General features: G+C 33.5%; 1 protein-coding gene across 1 annotated transcript in view; it reads left to right on the top strand.

Annotated features, from left to right (window-relative positions):
- Positions 1-20,543, top strand: part of LRP1B (LDL receptor related protein 1B) — a 509,529-nt gene that overhangs the window by 382,898 nt on the left and 106,088 nt on the right. Inside the window, 10 exon segments of the mRNA XM_050711674.1 lie at positions 259-372; positions 571-720; positions 3,675-3,797; positions 4,424-4,543; positions 6,844-6,972; positions 8,243-8,365; positions 12,746-12,886; positions 14,221-14,408; positions 16,402-16,585; positions 18,438-18,523. Coding sequence (XP_050567631.1) covers positions 259-372; positions 571-720; positions 3,675-3,797; positions 4,424-4,543; positions 6,844-6,972; positions 8,243-8,365; positions 12,746-12,886; positions 14,221-14,408; positions 16,402-16,585; positions 18,438-18,523 — 1,358 coding nt within the window.

The raw sequence follows: 20,543 nt of genomic DNA, 5'->3' as shown, positions 1-20,543 counted from the left end.
CACATGATTATCTCAAATTGAGTTGGATTATCTAAAGAGAGATGTTTAGGCTCAATAAAGAAATTTAAAAATTAGAAACCTATGCTTTTGAGTTTATTAGGCCTACTAATTTCTACTGAAGTTTTAGCTTTGGAAGGTACAGTGAGTTCTGAAGGCCCCATCCTAAAAGGTAGAAGTTTTAAGTATAATAAGTATAATATGCATCTGAACTGTCTGTTTAGTACATGAATTTGTATCTTTTTTAACCATACGTTATAGATTCAACATGTGCTTCAACAGAGTTCCGTTGTGCAGATGGGATTTGCATTGGAAAATCATCACAGTGCAACCAGATCATTGATTGTGCAGATGCTTCAGATGAAAAGAACTGTGGTAAGTTTGTGTTTGTCTGTGCTTCATCTTAGCATCTGTTCCATGATTATTCCTTGTTATATAGTGGATAATTCATAGTCATTACTTGGATGCCAACAGCTGCATAGTCTGTGCAAATTCAAGCTAAACGTAAAAAACAAACAATAAGGCTTTCAATCTGTATTAGGTATGATACAGTAATTTATTGTCTCTTTTCAGAAAATACAAACTGTGCCTATTTCTATAAACTTGGAATAAAATCTACAGGATTTATTAGCTGTAATTCTACTTCACTTTGTATACTGCCGGAATGGATATGTGATGGATCTAATGACTGTGGAGATTACACAGATGAACTAAAATGCCCAGGTAACTGTCAAAAAGAGTGTATATATAAATATATATATGTGTGTGTGTGTGTATACACAAATTTCTGGAAAAAATATATTATGATATTATTTTAAAATATGTTGCAAAATGTTTACTCAGTCAATACTCAATATTTCATGTAGAGATGAATATGTTAATGAAATTTTTCTCTCCAGTTTTTATTTTGCATTTCATTAGATGATGCAAGTTATTACAAATTAATGCATTTCTCTGAAGACAAGTGTAATATCTAGCTTCGTGTTTCATCCAGGTTAGGTCTGTCATTATTCATTTTTATCTAAGTAAAACATCAGTCATTAAAATATCAAGCTCATCAAGCTTCAGCACAAATGCTCAGGAACTTTTATTAGCTACTGGTTTAGTGGATTGTATTTCTTTCCTTGTTGAATAGTTTTTTTTTTGTTGTTTGTTTGTTTGTTTGTTTTTTAATTTCTCTTTTATTTTGTTGAGGTGCTTGGTGCAGGCTGACAGGGTAGAATCCAGGGCTATTGCTTCAGTGATTTTTCTGCTCTTGAGCCAGTACAAAGAGATTGTGGTACACCTTAGTCCCTGTCCCCAGGCTGAGGTAGTAGAAAAGGAAAGGAAGAGGTATTTACTGCTGGAAATTGTGTTACTTTACATACAAACCTATGGCTCTTGGTTTTCTCTCTTTCTACTTTCCTGTGGAAAAAACAGTACACCCTTATGACATGTAGAAAAAATTAAATAAATTCATAATGTTAGAGTCTTGAAAGATGACTCATGAAATATTATTACAATAGGTATGAGCAAACAGCCAATAACAAAAATAATGACTGAGAAGAGTATCTTACATGAAAGAAACAAGAAGCAAATGTATTTGACAGTTTAAAGAGTCTTATTATTCCAACTTTTCGACTGAATTTTTCATGAGATCAGAATACTAACATGTTAGAAATATACTTTTTGAAGATATATGCATATATAATATAAATTTGAGGGAAAGCCTGCACTTTCATGATGTTTTGTTAAGCAATTTTTATCAGAATGACCATAGTGTTAATGAAATTAGAAGATAACGTAAATTATTAGTGTTGAAACAGATTTACTCTTGGAGCCTATGCAGTAGCACTGGAGAGAAAGATCCCACAAGAAATTTTGTTTCTTTGTTTTCATAGTTGACTTGCTCTAGTTAACTTGTAATCATCTCCTTAAAACCAGTATCTCTCTTTTTTCTAATAATTAATGTTATTAATTAGTACAAATAAAACTTGGAATTTTACATTGTTAAATACCATCTATTTTTTTCTAGTCGAGTAATTAACATCATCTGATTATTCCCATTTAGTATTCTGTTTTTCTTAGTGATAATCCCATTGCATCATTAAAACCTATTAGAATTCTCATTTACTTTGTGCCAACTTTATTGATGAAAACATTACAAGGATCCAGAGGATACCTAGAACTTTAGCACTAACATCAATTAAACCCGCTATTAAGAACATTCATCTTCCCTATAGCCAGATGCATATTAAATTATAGTTTTCATTCTAGTCTCCATAATTCTGCAGATTATCCAGTCATTCTTTAGTATTACATATATTTGAGCTCAAAATAGTTTAGAATTACTGTATTTCCTTTGTTTGTATGTTTTTTTCCATACCAAAGAAGATTTTGATGGTAGTATGCTATAGCTTTAGTAAATTAATGTTGCATAAGTAAACTAATATTGCATTTTATTGCATTGTCCATTTATTTGTGTTACTTTTTCCTGTCTTTCCAAATGTATGCCAAAAGTTCCATCGTTTTAATGTGTGACTAATTGCCTAGATCATTCCTCCCTTTATTAGAAAGCAGCACCATTCCAATTCAACCTGCTTGTGATTTCCTTTGCCATTTCATTCAGAACTGACTGACTCTGGCACATTAAGTTTCTGAGTGTTGTTTCTGTTATGAATATGATAATTCTCATTAACAATCTTAACTTTGTTCAGTGTCATTGTTCTTACAGAAAATTAAGGCAAAATATTCATTTAGGGGTGGTTATACTTGGACAGTCTTTAATTTCTACCCAGCCATCATAAACATCCTATTTATTTCTTTATCCTTTTTTATATTCATGCAACTGCCGAAGCCATAAATATCATAACTTTTTTTTTTTTTTTTCTTAAAGAGAGAGAAAAAGAGGGGAAAAAATCAAAACAACTTTAGATAGCCCTGATACATTAAAGGAGTAATAGAACCCTTTGCAGAGAGCTTCAGAATGAGTACATATTGCCTGGGTTTTCACAGGCAACAATTTACTTGAGATTTTGAAAATATGTGCTACTCATTAGAATAATACTTCTATTTGTGTCTTGAAACTAAATTTATGGTACGTTTTAATTCCTCTTGTCTGTTTTCTGAGTATTCATTCAAATAAATCTCAAATGACTTCCACCATATACAAAGAAATAAAGCATGGAAGAACAACTTTTTCATTTGTGACAAAATCTAAATCTCTGGCTCCAATGTCAGTACTGTAATTCAATGGTAACAGTTAGAGCATGTGTTAAGCTTATAGCTTATCCCAGTGACAAAAATACTGCCCCAGTTATCTTGTAGGTACTGGCAGAGGGAACAGAAGGACAATTTCTTCAGCTGGTGTAAAACAACAAGCAGTGTTGATATACCTGACCTAAAAATCTGTTAACGGAAATACTTAATACTTTCATCTGTAGGTCCCTTTAATTTAAATTGAAGCTGTGCTCTCTTTTTTCTCCAAAGTATTTCAGCTCCCTGAAGTACTTAGTTATCAGTTAAATAATATAACAATAATATAACTTTTTTCTTTTTTTTTTCTTTTTTTTTTTTTTACATTTTTAAACATGATCACTTTGTTGTCCATCAGTATTCAGAAATTTAGCAGAAATGTATTAGGCTCCTATTCATACTAGTAGAGACCATTTTACATTACATTCTTTATTTTATCACAGTTCAAAACAAACCCACATGTGAAGAAAATTATTTTGGTTGTCCTAGTGGAAGATGTATTCTGAACACCTGGCTTTGTGATGGGCAGAAAGACTGTGAGGATGGAGTAGATGAATTGCACTGTGGTGAGCATTTTATCTTATTTTTATTTCTGTAACCACTGAAACATTTTAAAAACAAAAAGAAGTATGCAAGTTTGTCTCTGAGATTGAATATAAAGCTATATAAAAAAAGTCCCTAATACTTCATTTTCAGATTAAAATCCTCATTTTTCTTGAAAGAGAGAAAAGAACATGAAATATTTAAAATTCATTTAAATACTGCAGCACCAAGAGGAGGGTAATGTTGGAAAATGTGGATTGTGCCATCTCTGTCCTATTACCAAAATAAAGCAGTTCAGTATAGCTAAAACATCCATGTGAAAATACACAAACCAGCTTTATGCTTTTAAAAGTTGTCCTTTTCCCACTAGCAAAATGTTTTCAAATATTAGAATGTAAGCATTCTGAATGTTTTATCATTATTTAATTAATTGCTCCTTTTTAAAAATGTATTGGCGAATACAAACTCTTAGATAAACTGATAACATCTGGAATACAGAGATTAGGATTATACTGTATTTGAGTGTATTAATACAGTACAATTGGGAGGACAGAAAAGAGCAGTGCTGAGGATCCATTCATTGGCTAAATTGCTGGAATCACAGTGCTGTTTTGAACCTAACAAATGCAGTGGTTGGTGTCATTCCTAGATTCGTCCTGTTCATGGAATCAGTTTGCTTGTTCTGCAAACAAGTGCATCTCTAAACAATGGACTTGTGATGGTGAGGATGATTGTGGAGATGGTTTAGATGAGAGTGATGCTATTTGTGGTAAGTAGAATAATTTTAGCTCTGTATCATGTCAGATCATACATACTAAGTGATCCATGAAGGTAGTGGAAAGGGAACGTGTCCTTAAAGGATAGAGGATATCTTCTCCCCTGCCAACAGCCTTGCTAAATTCCTTTTTATGGGGACTATATGATTTGTGTGTAGTCTGTCAGTGAGGATGTGAGGGGCCCGCCACCATGGGCAAAACCAAACTTCTCTCTAATTCCCATCCCTGAGGTAAAATACCTGTATCGTTATTTCAGTTTTATATTTCAGTGGTAGGTAGGTGCCTTAAGACTCTAAAAGTCTGCTTGTTTGTTTGTTTTCACAACTCTTTCTGCTATTCCCTTTAAATTTTTGTATATACAGTTGCAAACATGATTGCATAATATTCCTCTCAAATCCCTAAATACTTTAATTTTACAGGAAATTTTTACTTTTATCTGAGACTCAGTTGAGTGGAAAATTTAGTGAATTCTTTTAGAAAGAAAATCACTTGTGTCAAGTTATGCTGTCATGATACTGATGATACAATTTCATGATATTTTATAAATTGGTTCCATCTTTGTTGTATTTTATGATTTTTCTTTAAAAAATTTAACTTCTAAATATTTTTTAATCTTCTTATTTAAGGTATGTTCAGCAAAGAGTATTTTGCTACATATTTCATGTGTGATAACACAATAAAAATATTGTTATTTATGATTATTTTACTGAAAGCATTACATTAAGTAGATAAATTTCTTCAGCTCATTTTCAGAGTTGTGATTTGTTAAAATAATTTCTTAATCAACACGTATGTAGAAATGCTAACCAATGAAAAGGATGAAGATGGAAAATATACTATTATAATGAGTTTTTACATTAACTTCAAGTTGACCTTCATCTACAGTACATTTTTTCATGGTATTCAGGTCAGCGTGAAGACTGGAGAGTTGGAGGCAGTGTCTTTTTAAGAGGAAGATTTCTGTCTGTCTCTCATCCCCCTAGGAACAGGATCAGGGGAGCAGGTGTGAAATGAGAAGACAGGCATCTGGGACTACTATTTAACAATGTGAAACCTTAAGAAACATCAAGGCCTGAACCTTAATAGGAAACACAGAGCAGGAAATAGAAAGGGGGAGGAGGAAAGAAGACAAAGGCCAGCAAATTACCAAGTGTCACTACAACACAGTGATTTTTGTTACTTTTTTCTTTGAAGGATATTTAGGATTACTTCTTTTGATATCTTGACAATACATTGTAGATCTATTAGAGGAAAGCCCACCCACAAAATTCTAAGCCCTGTCCTGAAAAGGAAAAAATCCACAACAGTAACAAAGTGGGAGTTAAGGCTGTATTTCTTCATAGGAACAGGGGACCATTCTAAATTGTAAAAAGAAAAGAGAGATCAAGATGACTTTGTGTTTTTGAATCTTACAACATCGTTATTTATTTAGCCTGAAGTTTAATTTCAGAAGCATCCAAAAATGACAAATGAGTATAAATAAACAAAAGCTTTCTTTCACTTGCGTTAAGTAGTACCAAAAAAAAAAAAATAATGAAGTCTTTGAATTTGTTTTACTATTTTGTTAATTTCTAATTAAAATGACTAGAAAGTACTCTGTTGATAAAGTATATTTAGCTTATCTAAGAAGATTAATTGATGGATTGAACAAGTGTTTACCTCAAAATAGTAAAATAAATCCTAAGATATAATATTTTGTATAGAGAAAAGCCTGTTTAATAATAATAATAATAATAATATATCAGATTTAGTCAAACAGTATGTTGAATTCCTTGCATTGGAACTGTGGAAGATTTTCTTACTTCCGCTACTATTGTATGTAGTGCATATTGCTCTTTTCTAGACATATGGGGCTGTCTTGTGCAAGATCTGGATACCTGCAGCCTCCTGGCATAGAGTATAGTGATGTTAGGATTATGAGGATAATAAAATGAGTTCCTTTGTTCAGACAGTCCAAAGCATGATGTCAAACATAAAGCCCAAAATTGGTCAGTAAAGTTATTCTGTTGGACAGGTTTCATGAAGTACGGTAAATTAAATTTCTTTGCAGTGAATTAAGAAAGAGTAAATGGAAAGAACGGAAGAGAGAATAGATTGTCAAAATTTTACTGTAAAATACAGTTTCGGCCTGTATGTTTATCATACTGTGCAAACCAAATTTTCTTTTAGCTTCCCCAGTCATTACCATTTATGTTTAAAACAACAACAATCAAAACCACCACCACCAACAACAACAAAACAATGCAAACAGCAGTTAGACCATGTTGAACACTCACACATAGCATCTTTTCAGGTTCAGTTACCTGTGCTGTGGAGACGTTCAGTTGCCTAGGCTCCCATGCGTGTGTTCCTCAACACTGGCTCTGTGATGGAGAAAGAGACTGTCCTAATGGAAGTGATGAACTTTCTACAGCAGGCTGTGGTATGTTTGCATGTTAAAATGCATAGTATTTCTTTTCTTGATACTTTTGCCTTTATAATACGCAGATGCTCTTTGTGTCCATAGGATCATAAGTTTATATTGCCAAGATTATTAGTAAATATTGTCTAGCCACATGTGAGCATACATACCAGGATCCTTAAATGTTTTAATCAACCTAACATCTTCAGGTTTTGTTATTGATGCCCAGTAGATGAAAATCAGTGTGTGTGCCACATTATACAGCATGTTTACTAATAAAAATCAGCTGATCATTGACAATGCAGTCTTCTTCCTCTTCCTGAAGAAAATGCTGCTGCATGTGAGGGAGGTTGTGCGTCAAAAACGGAAATATAGTTATGTCTCCAATTTCTTCTGGCTAATTGGTCAGATGTTGGTGTGTCCTGCTCTATGAAGTATTGCTTCCAGCCCTCTGAAATACATTTGTATTGAATGTGTCAGAATTACAGTAGTACTTTCACTAGAGGTTTTGTCTTATCAAAGTATATAACAATGGTGTAGATTAAAAATACAGAAAAAATGTCTCTGCACTGAATCACAATCACAGAATCATCTAGGTTGGAAGAGACCTCCAAGATCACCTAGTCCAACCTCTGACCTAACACTAACAAGTCCTCCACTAAACCATATCACTAAGCTCAACATCTAAACGTCTTTTAAAGACCTCCAGGGATGGTGACTCAACCACTTCCCTGGGCAGCCTATTCCAATGCCTAACAACCCTTTCAGTAAAGAAGTTCTTCCTAATATCCAACCTAAACCTCCCCTGGCGCAACTTGAGCCCATTCCCCCTCGTCCTGTCACCAGGCACATGGGAGAATAGACCAATCCCCACCTCGCTACAGCCTCCTTTATGCATATTTTATGATATATTATTTCTAAGATGAGCTGTACTTGGGGTATTTATGGATTTTAAAGAGCTTTTGTTAAGGAGCAGAGTAACATAAGAAAGAAACCTGTACTTTACTAACTTTATTTTTCTCAGAGGCAAACCTTAAGTTAGCTGTAGACAGCATCAACTTCTGAAACCTTTTTGTCTTGGATTATGTGAGATTTTAGCTATCCTTTAGATATCTTGGTGGTTATGAGCAGCTTTTTCTGCCATTTAATTGTGTGATGATCCTAAAAGCTAAAGTTATTTACAGTGAATACACTGACAATAGCTACTTCTCATGTCATTTTTCTGTAACAAAATGGCTATATACCTTACTGTTCTCAATTTCATTTTTTTTATGTACTGTATTTTCTTTAGCTCCTAATAACACTTGTGATGAGAATGCTTTCATGTGCCATAACAACATCTGCATTCCCAAACAGTTTGTATGTGACCATGATGATGACTGTGGAGATGGATCAGATGAATCACTGGAATGTGGCAAGTACAATAAAAGTTGAATAAACAGAAAAATTTCAGACTGTTAACTACAGGGCCTCCTGCAAGGTCTGCTTCTTTAAAGTCACTATTGGAAAAAAAAAATTCTTCATTTTTTATAATTGTTTTAACATTAACTAGTGGTATTAACTTGGAGCTGGAGCTGCAATGACAAATTATTTCCTATGGTTGTGACTTACAGTTACTTGCTAATGAGATTTAAAATAATTTTAAAACGTGCAATCTATAACTTCTGGTTCTTTAAGATGAAGCAATGATTCCTGCTGCATTGACATTATGTAGGTCAGATCAGGAGTGCACTTCTGAAGTGAATCTCCCAGGCACCCCCACATATGGTGTTTTGGCACACATGCAGCACTGCTGAAGCAAACAAAATGATAGGGGGAAACAAACAAACAAAATCCTTTGAAACTGAGCCAGATAGTAGGTATACTTCAGACAGCAATGGACAGGAAGTCTGCAGGAACAGAGGAGAAGTAGTGTGAAGTGAAATCCTGAAATGCCTCTACTGTGGATATTAGGTTCTCATTACCAGTTATTTCATTCTAGTGCTGCATCCTTACTGCGCCATGCCACTGGTGTGTTTGCCAGTGTAGTTAGCTACCATAGAAAAAAGCAGATCAAACATGCAGACTTCCTATCAGACTTTATTTTTCCTTTTCACTTCAGTAAACTACGTGGTGTTTTGAAAGGAGCGGTTGATGACAATAAGTTGTTGTAATGAAAAACTGCTTACTTCATGTAGTTTAAACCAAACCAAGATCAAAGCAGGTTATTGATTTATTAATGACATACAATTAAGTGGATATCGGTGACTATACATTTGGTATAAATAACAACAACACAATGGATAAATCAGAGTACACCTGTAAAATGTTAATATACCTTACTCATTTTTAAATGCCCTCCTGTAACTAATCCCCCAAAGTTCTGAATACACACACCCATGGACACACACACACATACACACGGAAGTTAAATGCACCTTCCCTCCCACCCTGGCACATGGCATTGCAAGCATATGTGCCCTCTGGGCTCCCAGGTAGCCCTGCGGCACATCTCCTGGGGATGTGGGAGCTCTACCTGAGTGCACTCCTGCTGCTCTCTACAGCACACTAATCCATCGAGGACTGTAGCTTTCTGTGAGGTCAGATGCACACCCCATTGCACCCGTACTGACTGTTTTGGGTGATTGAACTGCACACTTTATACTGACATTGGTATCTTAACAGCTATTGCTATCTAGATCATTTTGCCAAAAGGAGTCTTTGAGAGTGTACCCACACAATAGTGAAAGCATAAACTATAGTTTCCGCATGCCAGAACCCTTTATAGGAAGTGACTCATTAGGGGTTTGTTCCTTTATTTAGCACTACATGAACAAGCTGAGGAGTCAGGGGAGTAGGAGGAGTGCTTTTCTGATCAGATTTTACTTGGAAGCAGTCTTCAGTTCTTTAATAAATATTTAGAACTGAACAGTTTCTCAAAAAATTCAGAAATAAGTGCATTTTTTTTCTAAATGATTACAATTTTTTGCTCATATATTTCTATTATATATATATATTTCTATATTTTCTATAGCATCATTTACATGCATGGTCCCTTAAAATACTAACAAATAAATAGAAGTATTTTGACAGACTTTTGGAGAGGGGCAGAAGGAGGAAATAGCAACAGAAGAAGGGGTGTACAGACTACTGAACTAATTGTAATATAGACCTGCCTTCAGGAACAGGCTCCACTTAATTTCTACTGAGTAAACTGAAATCTACAGCAACATCTGTTACATGTTGCAGTGTTTCAGTGCGATTTTCTGATAGGTGGTAATCAACTACACACGGTAGTGTGTGACTAGGATAAAACAGTGTGGTAAACTCATAATGTAATTTTAGGGAAGGGATACATTCATTTATGAGAAAGGTAACTACTTGTAGAGAGCAGGAAGTAAATTCCAAAACAGACTTTTTAAGGTGCTGTCATGATGTAAAAATTAACCATCTAATTCACTGAGATATCTATTTTTTTTTATTTGACTGCAAACTAGGTAGCCTAACTATAGCTCTATTAGATTTTAGAGCTCTGCTAGATCTGCATCTTGATATCCCCCCAAATTATATGGTTATTCAGCATCCGCTGTCTACTGAGTGGGATAAAAATTCATTTGACATATATTTCTAAAAGCTAAGTTAGAGGATTCCATTTAAAACAGTATTATTTTTCATCTGTATTATTCAAGGGTATATTTTATTTGTTTGTTTGTTTTCCTAGGGAATAATTCAGATATAATATAAAATTGGACGGGTAATTAGAATAACCAGTTTTAACCTGTATCAGATTTTGCATCTAAACAGATTGTAAAAATTCTTGTAGCCCTTGAAAATTTCTTTGAAACAAATTTTAATTCCATTATATAATCCTGTTTTGTTTATGAAATTTAAATAATTAATTACTTGTAAACAAAAACATAAAAATAATTCAAGCTGGGGAGAACATGAGAACAAAATATATTCTCCCTAAAATGCATCTCCTATTGCTGCTGTTGGAGACAGCTAGATGAGCCACTGTCTGATGTTGTAAGGCATTTCATATGCTCTTCAAAAAAAAAAAAAAAAAAAAAAGAGGAACCCTATTCAAGGATAATCTGTACAAAATATTTTATGTAACTAATCAAAAGACAAATATAGGAATAGCAAGAATTTTCTTATTTTAGTTCCCGATTTATTTATATCCTGTTCATCCAGAAAAGAGGCAGTATTAAATTGAGAAGAGAACAGAGGCCCTTGTTCTTCACATTTGTAATGAAATTTTTGATGGTGACATCTTTGTGAAACATTACAGATCTGAGGTAAAACTGTTGGCTTATAAAAACTCCCAGTCAAAGGTGTTTCAGACAACCAAAAAGTATATATTAAATCAGCCTATCTTCTTTCAAGCATGATGCATGTTAAAAGAGAGAGAGGAAAGAAAAAAAAAAAAACACACCTCAGAGGCCTCAGAATTATTTTGTATTCCAAGTGATGATTGTAATTGATGTTGTAACATATTGCATTTTGAAAATAGTACATGAACACATTTCTAAATGATAGCTAAAGATACAAAAGGTTCAAAGCTCTTGATGTAGAGTGATATCTCATCCCAGGCAGTCAAATGTCATGTCCCATCTGCTATCAAAAAAAAGCTATGCTATGTAGCAGGAAATGTAGTAATTAGAAAAGAAGGACAAATATTAACTCTACTTCTATAATTTGTCTCTTATCATTACTTGTTTCAGATGTTCACAGCCTGGGTATTTAAATCAAAGCTTCAGTAGTAACTAGAATTTAAATTTGCTTCTTGGAAAAATCAAATTTTTGGAGATTAAAATCTTTTTTTTTTTTTTTTCCCCCAAGAGGAAATAATTTTAAACATGATTTGGCATAATTTGGATTAAAAAAAAAAAAAAATCATTCTTTATAACCAGGATGAGTATAGCTATGTAATTCTTCTTCTATAACCATGTTTACTTTGTATTTTTTTCTTGAGTTTTAAAATAAATCAGAATTTGCTTTCAAGATTCTTTTCAAGGACTACAGGTAATTTGAGGCAGAATTTATATGCATAGAATACAGGAAAAATTACAGTTTTCGTTCCAAAACAGGCACAAGTTTATTAGTAGTTGGTTTGGTGTGATGAATCTTACAAGTAAGTATCTTTCAAATAGAAGGTGATTTTCCATCTGAAACTTTCATGTTTCAAAATCAAATAGGAAAAAATACATTTGACTCTTCCAGATTTTTCTATTGGCTTGTTGTTTTTAAACTCTAGGTTAAACAGATGTGTTATAAGAAGAAAATATCTGCTTATATATTACAATTTTCTGTGAATAATCCATTTTAGCTTTTAAAGTATATAAACTTTACATATCTTTCTTAGTTTTGTGGAAGTCTTAGAAAATGCATGCTTGGAATGGTTAAAATGATTACTATTCTGCATGTTTCAAAGGGAAAGCTTATGAGTAGTAAGCATGTTGTGAAAACTACTTGGTGGGTATAGTAATTTCTCAAATGTCTGTTGGAAAGCTATTTCCTAATAATAGCATAAAGCATAAATAGCATAAATTACTTCTAAAGGAAAATGTATTTATGTTTATGTGAGAGCTGCATAAATATGTTTTGCGTAGGTGGGAATTGTTTCATGACTATACTGTGCTGCATAACAGCTATTTGATTTCTCTTTATTGGTAGACATTCGTGTGTAAGCATATAATGCTTTGTATCTCTTGATAGAACAAAAGACAATTTTAATTAAATTGGTTTGTGTATGCAAAATTGTATGTCAAAAATATTAAGCAAAGTATGAAGTCATTGATTACTATATTTCTAGGATATCGTCGCTGTCATCCTGGAGAGTTCACTTGTGCTGATGGAAGATGCCTGTTAAATTCCCAGTGGCAATGTGATGGTGATTTTGACTGCCCAGACCATTCTGATGAGGCACCTATAAATGTAAAATGCAAAAGTTCAGGTTTGTATTTACTGAGCAGATATGATTGGGTTTGCTGATATTTTTTACTGGCATGAATAAATTTGCTCAAGTCTGACTGTTTTTTTGAGTGGTAAATGAATCCTGGTCTGCGTATAATATCATTTTCTATGGCTTTTTGAAAGACTAGTTATTCTGTCTAGATCTTATGGCTTTATTGCATAGTAGGCCTTTATAATGATTTTGATGGAAATCACTCATTTGCTTTGTGGTAAGGCAACATAAGTGCTTGATATTTAAGTATTGTGATTCTGATTTGAAGATGTGGAATGTACCTGAATTGACCTGTTGCCAAGATGTGAGGCTGTAGGTGCGCTCACATTGTAAATCAGGAAGGTACATTTTACCTATGTCTATAGAAGTCAGACATAAAATCCCAATCCTTGATAAAACTAGCATTATGTTATAGTCACATCCTAACGTGTGAAAATTAAATGGTGATACCCAAAACAGTAGTATTTATTTGATAGACCTCATGTTATTGCTGAAATTTCAAACCATAGGGAATGCATAGGGAGCTTCTGCTACCCGTCTCTTGACAATTCTACTGAAGATCTTAATGTTATGAACGTACACAAGAGTTTTCAGGTAATCTCAAAAACTGCAAATGAATTCTAAAATCTTTCAAAGCCTTGGGATTTGTATGATATAGATGTTAATATGTGAATCTGTAGCTATGTCTAGCATCGTGCCCTGTTTAATGATCTGACCTGTTTCTAATCTAAGTCACTCATTACAGGAGGAAAATTCCCTACACTTATCTTGTATTTCAACTTTACTTCTCCCTTTAATTTTTCCAAATCTAACTTTTGAGTCTAATTACAGAAGTCCTCCTAAAGAAGTACAGACTATTTTAATTAAATTTAGTTCTATATGATAGTAAAAGTTTATCTTCAGTGTTATCAGTGTAATACTTTGTGCTGATTTGTATTACAAATTACAAAATTATTATTTTGTGCTGATTTGTATTACATCAAATACATGATATCTAACATATTTATTAGGCTTCTAATTTGCATTACTTCATTTTCACTTGTTCTTTGTAATCTTCTAAGAGAGACAGTCAGTCTCTTAAATACACTGACCATTTTCAACCAAGTCTTTCAAAGACGGGAGGTTCCTTTAAGTTTTCCAAACAACGAAAAAGCAGATACTGAAAAGTAAAAAGGTATTATAATACTACCAGTAAGAAATGAACATTCAATTTTTACACAACTGTTTGATCTTACATGCACATATTGCAGCTGATCCATCAGAAAATTAACTCCAAATACTAATAAACTACACAAGGTTGTGTCTTATTTTTTCTTTTCCAGAGCAGTCATGTAACAGCTCTTTTTTCATGTGCAAAAATGGCAAGTGTATTCCTCAAAGTGATGTTTGTGATAACAAAGAAGATTGTAGTGATGGTTCTGATGAGAAAAGCTGCCACATTAATGAATGCCTCAGTAAGAAAGTTAGTGGCTGCTCTCAAGATTGTCAGGATCTTCCCGTTGGATACAAGGTGAATATCTATAAAATATGGTGATCGAAAATGCAAATTCTTAATTCTTACCTGTTTCTTAACTGTTGCATAATTATTATAAAACTCCAATGTGTTGCACACACATTGTGATGTGTGGCTTGTATTGAAGTGGTTTACCTACCATAGTGAGAAGATTCAAAATTTTGTTTCCAGTAAGCAAATGATTGCCACGTGTATATATAAATATTAAACAAACAAACAAACAAAAAACATGGTATAAAACATACTTTAAACCTATTGACAAAAGCATACGATTCTTTGTGTGTAGCAAATTATACTGATGTGTACAGAGCACTGAAAAACAGCCTCATTTTCAGTTGTGAAAAAATCAAACGTACAAGTGAATAGCAGGAGTAGAAGCTTTCTCCATTTTTTTTCCTAAGGCAAAGATACTAACATAGTTGAACAAAGTACAATTGCCTTAGTTTCAGAATAAAACCTGTAGTTACCTGCATGTGATTTGTGTTGAATTACCTGAATCTACTCTTGCGGCTTGAAACATGTAGAAAAGAATACTTCCTGTGTATTGTGTAAACCCTAATCACTGCACTAACCTGTAAGTAGAAGCTGTGGGTTGTGAGAGACATTTTTTCATGATTTTAACTCTGCAGTATCCCTAACGCACACCCAAACTTTTCATCTTTTTAATAGAATATTGGCTCACTGAGATCTAAACAGAATTTGGCCAATATGGCTTAGGCCCTTAGGTAGTCAAACCCTTGAAACCATGAATCTGAAGGCCATGGAGACTAGGCTAGATGAATCAAAGTAGTAGCAAAGTTGTAGTAGCATGACTGTGTAGAAACCATATGATGGGTCTCCGCAGAGAACAAAATAGAAAATACAAGTAACCTGACATGCAACTGTCTGTTGATGAAAATATGCCCCTATTTCAAAGCCTCTTCATTTCTTGACTATAGTGTTTATATCTAATGATTATAGCTCTTTTAAATTACCAGAGATTAATTCCTTGCAGTTCTGAGGAGTTAGCCCAGTTCTAAATACGTAAGGAAAACTGCAATTTTAAAATTCTGAAGATCTTTCACATATTGTTTTTTTTTAATCCTTACATACAAGTAAATTTATTTGAAACTGATGTGAAAGAACATCATTTGGTCTTTTGTGAAATACAGAAGAGAATCTCAGTTTAAATGGTATGGCATTTCTGCATTTTTACTGACATTTGTAATATTCTGAAATAATAGTTGTCTAATATTTATAGTTTGTTTTCCCTAGTATGTTTCAAAAACTCTCCTTTTTGTCCTCAATTCACTTGGCCACCAATTTCTTCTGATATGTATTTGATGTCTTTAGAACTTTTTTCTGATTCAAATCATTTGGTATTAACTTCCTCATCCATTCTCACCTGTTTCTACCCAGTTATGTTTTGCATCACTGATGTTGCATGCAATCAGTTTACTGCAGTGATCATCAGACCCGAGTACAAATTGGCTTCAGAGTTCTCATTCACATTACTGTATCTGTTACACAGAATGCTGGATGTTATCAATATTCAAGAAAAAAGCATTAAAAACCATCGATCAACCTTACCAAAAAATCCATGTGCATTTGAAAATAAGGAATTCAAAAGGGGGCTATGTGTCATTATTTTCATGTTGGTTTTTTTTATTATTTTTTCCATATTTTTATGGAAAATTTCTATATTTTATGGATTTTTTCCATATTTTTGAAAAGATGCATTTTACTTCTGCTTCAGTTAATGTCAAAAGAATAATTATTTGTTTTATGGAGATAGCTATTTGGCAGGGAATTATATTTATGATCGATCTCACCATCAGTTGAAAAGAAATGTAGTTATGTGTGCCTGTTAACAGTATGAATAGCAGTGTAGTTAGAATTTTACTTAAAAACCTGAGGCTACATAAAGAAATTTATGACGCTAACACATTCAAAAGATAACAGAGTCAGCGAGTAATTCAAAATGAATGTATTTGTGTTCTTTTTTTCCCAGTGCAAATGCTGGCCTGGATTCCAGCTGAAGGATGATGGCAAAACATGTATAGATATTGATGAATGTTCATCTGGATTTCCCTGTAGCCAGCAATGCATCAATACATATGGAACCTACAAATGCTTGTGTGCAGAAGGGTATGAAATACAGCCTGATAACCCAAATGGCTGTAAATCCCTTTCAGGTATCACAATTTATTATTTATTTATTTTTTTACTCACAGCTGTATCCAAAATAATTTGTGACATTCCTTAACTCCAAGGTCTTTGTTGTTCCCCTTTTAAGCAAGATAAACAGTTACTTCAAAGCACAGTACTTCTTCAACAAACAGTAGGAATGTGATTCAATGTCTGAATGTAATAATAAGTTCTGGTTTTAGTATGTATTGTACTCAAATCATTTTTGGTGAATAGTCCCTCAGACTTCCCAGTATGTTCAATGTGTGTATGGGAAAAGGAGGAACAGGAAAATAGAACAGAAATTGCAAAATCCATTATTCTTGTAGCATATTAAATCCTCAACTCTGATCTGTAATACACAGTACAGTTCAAGATATATAAGAACACTGATTATTTCCTCACACCTCTGTCCATGCCCTTGATGTTATTTTTATGTATTTTAATCAGTAGGATTCATTAGATCAGTGAAAGGAAGAACAAAATGTTAACAGAAAAGAAACAAAAAACCCATTACTGCTTTATGCTAGATTTTGTTCATAGTGCAGACAATCTTTGGCTTGAGGAGATTCCTGCCTTGCAGAGTTTTTGTTTAATTGGTTGGTTGGTGGTTGTTGTTTTGTCAAAACCATCTATTTTCTTTCTAAATGATAGGAAGACTGGAATCTCTGTTTGCCTCAAAATTCCTGTCCAGGTGCTTCCAAGAGTAATGAGTGAAAGCACAGGGGAGGGTAGAGATACAGGATCAAATTTTTACTTTACTCCTATCTCACGCCTTGAAAGCCACTCGTATATTCAGAACTCATAGAGTGCTCAAATGAGAGGGGGAGCTGAAACACATTGTTGGACAGTTGTATACTGGAGTTGTAATAAATCAGACTTCAAAAGTGATGATGACAAAGCTGTATGAGGTGTGGCAAGGATGGTTGTGCTGAGAGGAGTTACCAACATACAAACATTCAGCATAATGCTGGTCTCTTGCATAAATTGCCTTGAGATCTTTACAACAGAGCAGAGATTGCAGCCTTTCTCCACAACCCACTAACAGTCTTTGCTGAGGATAGTGCCTCAGATCATGAAGAACTGAAGAATGTCTTACAAGTTAACCATATAGGTGAGGTGCGGAAAAGTATTTAGTACAAGAGCAGAGTAGGCTTGACAGCACATTAGATCCCAGAATGTATGAGCATTAGATAAAAATTATAAATACATTTTCTATTATTACTATTTTTTTGTGTATCAATCTCAGTTAGTAGAGTGAAAACAGACTTAAAAAAAAAAAAAAAAGCCATTGTGTTTGTCAGTGATGTTTCAAAGTGATGGCATAATCTGAAGGAATATTATTTGATAAAGTAGAAAAATGGGGTAAAAAACCAAATTTGGCATCAATTCAGAATTAGAAAGTCAAGATTTATCCAAATAGCTGTTTCTTTATATCTAAAATATGCAGAGTATTGAGGTCTCAAAAAGTTATGCACAAAATGTATTTGGTTTGCAACAGGAAAAAAAATAATAGTCATCTTAGTGATAATTTGAAAGTGAATGTTCAAATTAAAACAAGTGGTATGAAATACATTTCAAATTTAATTATCATAAAATACAGTATGGTTCCCATATTCCGAAGGCAAAAAATTAAATTACATTGAAAGATATACTAATTGATTGCTTTGTTCATTTTTATACTGCATCATTGATCTTTCTTGGAACATTTGAATGTTTTAAATATTTCTTTCATCCATAACATATATCAGAGCATGTAACATTTATTTTTCAAACCATCTGTATTTCAGCATTGTATTCCTGATTTTCCATAAATTAACGTAAAAGCTAGTCTAATATATTCTTTCTCCCGGGGTTTAGATGAGGAACCTTTCTTAATTCTGGCTGATCATCATGAAATAAGAAAAATTAGCACTGATGGATCCAACTACACTTTGTTGAAACAGGTATAATCATAGTACCATGCTCTAAGTTTAACTCGATACTTTTATTTTTATTTAAAGTGTGCAACTGACAGAAATATCATTCTACAATTGGCATTGTATGCACCACAGAACAACTGCAGTACCTTCACAGTTTTGATAATATTTTAAATTTACTACCTGAGTATTGAGATGATTAAGGCTCAGGCAGTTGTTTTGTCAGTCATTCTGATGTATGAAAATTTATGTTATTTGTGATCCTCTTCCACTGCAATATGTTTTGAACAATTTTTATATTTTATTTTTTTAAAAAATACATATATATTTGGCCATGTATTATTTGGGCTAATTACTGTCAGAATCCAAATCTATTTTTTTTAATTTAGACAAACTCGATTCCAATATTTGCAGCATTACAATGCATGAACACGCATCTTTTGCTAAATCTCATTTTTTGTGTAATTATTCTAAATTATTATGACAGGGAACAACAAAACAAAGCAAAACAAGTCTTTGGAAAAACTACAAAAATAGAAAGTTGCCCAGTAAGTACAGAGCTATCATTTTAGCAGTTTCTGCTCTGCTTCTATGCTTCACATAAGTGTAGTTACTTACCACAGATTAGAGTTCCAAATCAGTTATGCCAGTCAATAGCATCAGGTTTTTTGTGACTTCTTGTGTCAGTAAGCTTTGCATCTTAATGTCACAAGAAAGGTGTTTAGGTCTTCACAACAGTAATTACAAAATTAACCATCTTGCATTAAACATTTTAATTTATTGAAGCATAGGAATCATTTTGTTAAAGTCTGTTCTTCTGAAATCCTTCTGACTGCCTCTCATTTACATCTCACTGCCTTTCCTCTTTTGCTGGTATATCTATTACTAGAAGCCTGTGAAAAGAGGGGAGCAACAGTAAAATTTCTTTATGCTTGGTGCTGACAGATTGGCGCAGAGCTTTATTAGTCTTGAATTTAATGGACTCCTTTTCACTACATTAGGGACAATGTAGCTCCAGCCATTGAAGACAATCTATGGTTTCTGAATCACATCAATTCATTAGTCTAATATATATCTCAACTTTTGAAGCTACTGGCCTTTGATCCTATAAATATTGCATTTTTGAAAACATCCAGATTTGAAAGCAAAAGAGGAAGCTATACCAGCAGAACAGGTGAGCTGTCTTCCTCATGAGGACATCTTTTTGTCCTTGTAATGGTACGATGGATCAGCTCTAACCCTTTCTTAGACATCTGCCAGATGAAGGCAAATACCAGAACTTCTCTGGCAAAGGAGCAAAACCTCCCTTCTCTGTGTATTTGATCTGTGCTTTGTCATTCTAACAATTGTTCATATAAACTCAGAGTAGAGGAGATGAAAGCAGGAGTTCATTCAGTCTTCTCTGAGTTGTTACATGCCAGCTTTTTCCTTTTTTTTTTTTCTTTTTAAATGTACATAAAAAGTTCAACTGTTCAAAATACATCTCATCTGTATTCTTTGCCTTCCATTTCATCACTCGTAGTCATTAAAACCTGTAGGGTTTCCATAGCCAAAGTAGGTAGAATCTTCCTTCTCCTTTTTAGTGATTTTAACTGTATTTTTTTTTTTATTGATGCACCAAGGGGACCACAACTTATGGACTAGGATACAGGTTGCTTCATGTAACAGAGACAAATAAAACCACAGGTTTGAGATGCGAGGTTAAAGCAGCTGATGCCATTTAAAAGTTTTACCATTCCTTCTTAAAGCAGGGTAGAAGAGAAAAGAAAAAGAATAATGCTAGGAGGACTTCAAAGTGATATGCAGAGCAGGAAGAGATATTGTCTGGACAGAGAACTCTGTTGCAAATATACAGAAACAATTTTACATGCAGCTAATGTTCTGATAAATATTGGAACTAAACTCACCCAAAACAAAACACTTGAAACAAAAGATTTGAAGGCATTCAAATTCTTTTATCAGCCTGCATACTTAAGAAATTTACTCAGTGTTTTAAAATGTGTAGGTATAGAGCTTTTCACAAATTGCTGATGTTGATTTCCAGAAT

This window comes from Cygnus atratus, chromosome 6, assembly GCF_013377495.2.
Source record: "Cygnus atratus isolate AKBS03 ecotype Queensland, Australia chromosome 6, CAtr_DNAZoo_HiC_assembly, whole genome shotgun sequence".
Classification (NCBI taxonomy): domain Eukaryota; kingdom Metazoa; phylum Chordata; class Aves; order Anseriformes; family Anatidae; genus Cygnus; species Cygnus atratus.
The sequence above is the reverse complement of the archived record's forward strand: the minus strand, read 5'-3'. Positions and strand labels throughout refer to the sequence as shown.